Here is a 6,485-nt window from a genome sequence, read left to right as displayed (position 1 = left end):
CACTTGCTCACAGAATAAAAGTTTTCTTTTTCAGTAAGCACCAACTATGATGACTTGTGACTGACAGCCTGAACAACAAATTAGATAGGTCTTCAATATTAATACAAACTTTGAATTTATTTTTTTTTAATTGAGAAAAGGTATTGCATATTGCCTCCCTCACCTTGCCCTTGTGCTGCTCAGTTTGTTTCTTTTTATTTGGTTTCACTAAACTTGCCCCCTTCTTTTTCTCTGGCACACTGCACACTTGTTCACTTTCACTTATCTTGCCTGACTGACAGCAATCACCTTCTACCTTCTCTTTTGCAATTACTGCTACAAGATTGTAACTGCTTTACAGGAGAATTAGGAATACAGAACCAGCTGCCTGAATTACTAAGGAAAGTGAGGAAAAGTCTGTAAACGAATTGTTTAGCTGCAATACTGTGAATGCCAATTATTCATATACAGAATGGACCCAAATACTAGCGTTCCCTCCAGAGGGAAGTGATGGAAGAAGGAGGAAGTGATGCAAAGCATAAAAACCATAAAATGCACGGACTGATGTTCTCTCCAGTCTCAAACTATGCCTTGAAAAGTTGCATGCTTTCTAAGTCTCATTCAGGACCTATTGAAGATATTACAAAACCTATGAGGTTGAAACAGCTTGTACTACTGCGCTTTGCCAAGCTGAGCAGTCAAGACTACTTAGTACACTTAGAAAAAGTTTATGTCTAGATACACAGAGCATCTCCTAAATGCATGTTGAAAACATTGCTAGTTTTATCTGGGCTGCCTGACTTAATACTCTAGCTCCTATAACCCACTGCCACATCAGTACAGTAGTTTACCCTAATCCTATAAACACTGAGAAACATGAAGGGTCTGCCTAAGCACTATTTCTCCAAACTAAGCTACATAATCATAGAATGGCCTGGGTTGAAAAGGACCACAATGATCATCTAGTTTCAAACCCTCTGCTATGTGCAGGGCCTCCAACCAGCAGACCAGGCTGCCCAGAGCCACATCCAGCCTGCCCTTGAATGCCTCCAGGGATGGGGCATCCCCAGCCTCCTTGGGCAATCTGTTCTAGTGCATGGAATAATATAATTCATCTTATAACAGGGTTTTTTGCTTGCTTGTTTCTCCAGAACCTAGATATACACTAACAGAAACAGTGAGCAGTATTTCACTCAAAGTTAGGATCACTGACGAGTGATAGACCAGGCAAGCTCAGCCTGATAGCTTCTGTAGTGAAGCCTGCAGTAAGCCTGCTGTTTAACAACAGTAGAAATTCCAAATCACAAGGAGATAACATTTTGTTGTGTTTTCTTCAGAGAGTCTGAAAATCAGTTAAATTCTGACTGACATCACAGAACTCTTGTGGAAGAATCCTCTGAATAATGCTACTTCTTCAAAATACTTCAGTGGCAGAAGCACTGAAAACACGTCACCTGTGATCTAAAACACTGCGACCTGCAGCTGCTGAGCACTAATGGGCATGATGATTTCTTTTCTAAAAGGAGTGCCCCAACTCACGACATAGTGTAAGACTGCAATGCCCAGAAACATTTTGAAAGGGTATCCTTCAAATCTGCCCAATAGCAGAACAGCACTCAGTCTCAGAAGCAACACCTTTGTTGTTATATAATATCCACCTATTCCGTTGAAGAGTCAGCATAAGCCAGAGTCATTAAGTATGACTACAGAAGGTCACATACTGTGACCAGATTCAAAGACTTCTCAGGAAGTTTTAAATCCAGGAGACTGTCAAATAGTAGTACTGGATAAGAGTTCAAAAAAGCATCTAAAAAACTTTTATGAAACAGTCAATCTACCTCCAGAAGTCACTGTCATCCTATGGTGGAATCTTCTTCAGCAGCAAGGTACGGTAGATAGCCTGAAGTTTAGGTGCCATTAGGTAGTTCTGATTTCCTTGTACTCAGGTAATCCATCATAAGCCACACCTCCTAACTCTTCACTGGTTTTGCTGCACTTCACTGCTTTGCACAGCAGATTCCCATCACACAACTGACATTCCCCACACAGAACTGAGGTTTGCTTCCAGAAAGGGCAAATACAGCAACCTCTGTGATTCACCATGTACACCAATGCTACAATGACAACAGGAAAAGAACTTCACCTGAGCAAACAAGACGAGGATAAAGTAGTACACAATGGAATTCTTATACAAAAAAAATCAGCACCTGTAAATTGCTACAGCTGTATAAAAGGGAAGTAAAAAAAAATCCAAGGCAACACTCCATACAGTGAATATGATGTATGTTTTATTCTATTTACAGTACATTTGTTATAAATATAATACATTTCTTGAAAATCTTGAGTAGATTTAATTTTTAAAACAGATCAATTGTTATAGTTACATAATAAAGCAGTGACAATTTAAATGACAATCTCATGGTTGTGAAATAGTGCATTCTGTGTTGAGATGAGTGAGAAAAATACTGAAACTAGTTGAAAAAATTATTTTTGAAACACCCTCGGTGGGACTTGTGAACCTCGAATGGTCACCAGTTTTCATAGACTTGAAAACTCAAAACAAATTTTTAAACCAAAGAATTGAGAAACAGTTTGGAGACACCCTATTAACTCACAGTAAGGTTAGGATTTATTATGACTAATGGCTTTTGACAGGAAAAAGCCAGTGAGGGTTTCTTCCTGAACCATATCCTAATACAGCCACAAATATTAAACACGCCATGCTGGAAGTTGTAACAGCAGCCAAGCTGCATTTTTGACAGGGCATAGGACACAGAACTATGTTCAGATCTGGAGCTGAAGATTACTTTGTGTTATGAATATCTTAATTACCAGAGAAGAAATACATTATACAAAAGGATAAACGTATTTTCAGTCCAACGTGCGTTGCATTGAGAAACAAATTGACAAGTCTGAGTATTTTGCTATTTTCTTTTCTACACGATCTCTAGTAACAAGTTAGATGTTCCAGGTGCTATTTCAAAAAACTGCAGCAAAATGTCAACCAGCAATATAAGAAAAGAATCCCATTTATTTTGTCTTTTAGTATGATTTTTCAGGAAGTGGTCAAACATTATTGATAATAATCAGTGCAGGCATAGAGTTCTGCTGACTTGTTTCAAACAAGGTAACTTGGTCCACTAGCTTGGCAAATACTCTGGGGGTTCCAAGATTATAGACACCAGTATGAACGAAGCAAGCTTTCAGCTGCAAGCTATAGACCTCCTGGCTTTTCAGTTGAAGCTTATACTGTGTTTGCCCAAGCCACGTAAAGGATCCATGGATTTCTAGCGCCTCTGGGCTGAAAAAGAAGATAAACATTACTTGTCTGCATTTGAAACATATTAACAGATTATACGAGCCCTTTATTTAACATTTATCCAAAATTTCAGAAGGTACTTTGTGTCCATCATCAGTTCTTTACAGAAATTCGTTTACATTCTCTCAAAATTTCTTCTCAAAAGTCAGGAATTACAAAACTAAGTTACTACTCCCGCCACCTTCAGATGCAAGAGTGCCAACTGTCAGCCTTCTCTGAAATCCCGGAAGTTACTGAGTCTTTCTGATTGACTGCCTACAATAATTTCCCTTATAACTTGAAAGACTTCCTAGAACTAGAACCAGAACTAGAACTAGAACCAGCAGTGCGCTCTGGCAGCTCAAAGGCAAATGGGATCCTGGGCTCCATCAGGAGAGGGGTGGTCAGCAGGGACAGGGAGGTGATCGTCCCTCTCTACTCAGCTCTTGTGAGGCCCCATCTGGAGTACTGTGTCCAGGTGTGGAGCCCTCAGTACAAGAAAGACATTGAGATTTTGGAAAGGGTCCAGAGGAGGGCGACTAAGATGATCAGGGAGCTGGAGCACCTCCCCTATGAGGACAGGCTGAGGGAGTTGGGCTTGTTCAGCCTGGAGAAGAGAAGGCTGCGGGGTGACCTCATTGCAGCCTATCAATACCTGAAGGGAACCTACACCCACGAGGGGAGTAAACTCTTCAAAAGGGCTGACAACAGCAGGACTAGGGGAAATGGATCCAAGTTGAGGGAGGGAAGATTTAGGTTGGATGTTAGGGGGAAGTTCTTTACAAGGAGAGTGGTTAGGCCCTGGAACGGGCTGCCCAGGGAGGTTGTGGATGCCCCGTCCTTGGACGTGTTCAAGGCCAGGTTGGACGGGGTCCTGGGCAACCTGATCTGAATGTGTGTGTTTGGTGGCCCTGCTAGGCAGGGGGGTTGGAACTACATGATCCTTGAGGTCCCTTCCAATCCAGGTGATTCTGTGATTCTGTGAACTAAGAAGAAAAAATGTTTGTAATCAACATAAATACATTACCTTGTTGTTTTATGCCGCAAATCAATCATCACATCTACAACAGCCTGGGAACAATTGGAAAGTAGGAGAGTAACAGGGACCAGACAGAGGCTGCAAAGAGAAGTAGTTGCACATCAAACAGTGCATATGTTTAGTGTTAATTAAAGCCCTTATCCTCAATAGAGCTCATAGGTATGTTTGTCCACAATTAGTATGATTGTTTTTATAAATAATCCTGCAGAAAGAGCAATCCAAGATATTTACAGACAGCGGTACAAACTATTGCAGCTGAAATAGTTATTTATGCAACAAGTGATTTGTTTCACTGGAAGCCCTTGCCATTGCTGAACAGTTAAATATTCTAAACTTGATCAAAAAGAGAAGAGCTACTAGAAAAAATGAGATTTGTTTCTGGTCTTGTTTCTGGAATGATACACGCTTCATAAGTGTCATTAAAATATGCCACCTTATGAAGTGTTGAAAATGTTAAGATTTTGTAAATAAAAAAATACCTCTGGTGGCAACTTACACAGCCAGAAACTAAAGTAAATGCTAGTATAAACACAGCAGAGCTCTCAGAAAAACACAACTCAAATCTAAATAGCTATAATTGTAAATACTTTTTGTGTCTAGAAACAAACTTGAGGAGTTCGTGCACATCATTTTATTTTTGGAAGAGCCCAAGATTTTACAGGCTGCAGCTGATTCACACTAGCATTTTAAACAGATTAATTTTGAGATTATTCCAAGAGACAAGACACAAGTGACCTAAACTGTTACCATTTCCATTTCTAAATGAAGTTCCAGCCATAGTTCAAGTTATCAAGTCTGGTACTGTAGACATAACAGTTCTTAACATAAAACTTAGAATTACCTGCTAGTGTTCAAGTAGTTATGCTGCTTCTTCCTTTGACACTCCTCAAAAATACACACAAACTCAGAACATTTATTTTGCTGTTTGAGAACAGTTGTAGTTAAAACTAGAACTGCAAACTGTAATACCACAACCTGTTTTTCTACATTGAACTTGCAATTTACCTATACCTTCCTGAAGCAGAACATTTAGGAACTCAGCTAGCTTTCCCTCCTGCATATCAGAGTTGTAGGGGTTAGAAGGTACCCTCTGGGGATCATCTAGTATAACTTTACTGTTAACTCAGGCTCCCTATAATAGAATCCCTAGGAAAGCATCCAGGCAAATAGTGAATACCTGAAGGAGATTCCACGAACTCTCTAGGAAGCTTCTTCCAGTGCCCTGTCACATTCTAAGTAAAGAAGTTCTTCCTCACGCACCTTCAGAAACTTCCTGTGTTCCACTTTTGTGCCCACTGTTCTGTTGCTGTGCACCACAGAAAAGAGTCTGTCCCCATCTACTTGATACCTGTCCTTTAGATATTTACAAGCACTGATAGGAGTCCCCCCCCCTCAGTCATCTCCAGCTGAACAGTCCCAGGTCTCTCAGCCGTTCCTCATAAGGGAGGTGGTCCATGCCTCTCATCATCTTTGCAGCCCTCCACTGAACTCTCCCCTGCCTTCCTTGAACTGAGGCACTCATACTGTTTTATCTTACACATTATGATCTATGTTCATCTCCCAGTAGGATTTATATCAAATGAATAATATTCTAAAAGATTACAAAAAAACCATCCTGCTAACCTTTTTTGGTGGAAAGAGTGATTGAAGGACTCTGGGTAATGAAGACTTGTCTTGATAAGATTGGAAAGCTGCTCTGGTGTTGGTCTTGCAGGTACTGGTGCACTTTCGGGTCGAAAAAACTTTAGGAGTGCTGTTTCTGGTAATTCCTGGAATAAATTCAGAATGACACTTAAAGCATTGAAACAAGGCATTATGAAACAACACAAAAAATCCAGTCTCAGAATTTACAAGTTTTTAGTTATGAACTGTAACTCCAGGAATATAAGCCCATGACATCATAGTAACTTTTTTCCAACACATTCTGTATTTAAGCATGCTAAATGCTAAATTGCCCTCCCTGGGCAACTAAATTTGCCCAGGGAGGTTGTGGATGCCCCGTCCTTGGATGTGTTTAAGGCCAGATTGGACGGGGTCCTGGGCAACCTGATCTGAATGTGTGTGTTTGGTGGCCCTGCTAGGCAGGGGGGTTGGAACTACATGATCCTTGAGGTCCCTTCCAACCCGGGTGATTCTGTGATTCTGTAAATGAGAAGCGATACAACTTCT

General features: G+C 40.6%; 1 protein-coding gene across 1 annotated transcript in view; it reads right to left on the bottom strand.

Annotated features, from left to right (window-relative positions):
* Nucleotides 1-2,245: 2,245 nt before the first annotated feature.
* Nucleotides 2,246-6,485, bottom strand: part of TRAPPC8 (trafficking protein particle complex subunit 8) — a 49,590-nt gene continuing 45,350 nt past the window's right edge. The window contains exons 27-29 of the mRNA XM_042836118.1: nt 5,940-6,085; nt 4,305-4,394; nt 2,246-3,280 (exon numbers count right to left, since the gene is read on the bottom strand). Coding sequence (XP_042692052.1) covers nt 3,046-3,280; nt 4,305-4,394; nt 5,940-6,085 — 471 coding nt within the window. The 3' untranslated portion in view covers nt 2,246-3,045. The remainder of the gene's footprint in view (nt 3,281-4,304; nt 4,395-5,939; nt 6,086-6,485) is intronic.

This window comes from Centrocercus urophasianus, unplaced genomic scaffold (assembly GCF_019232065.1).
Source record: "Centrocercus urophasianus isolate 14NV4802_14NV808 unplaced genomic scaffold, USGS_Curo_1.0 seq_11, whole genome shotgun sequence".
Lineage (NCBI taxonomy): Eukaryota > Metazoa > Chordata > Aves > Galliformes > Phasianidae > Centrocercus > Centrocercus urophasianus.
Note: the sequence above shows the minus strand (reverse complement) of the source record. Positions and strands in the feature narration are given on the sequence as shown.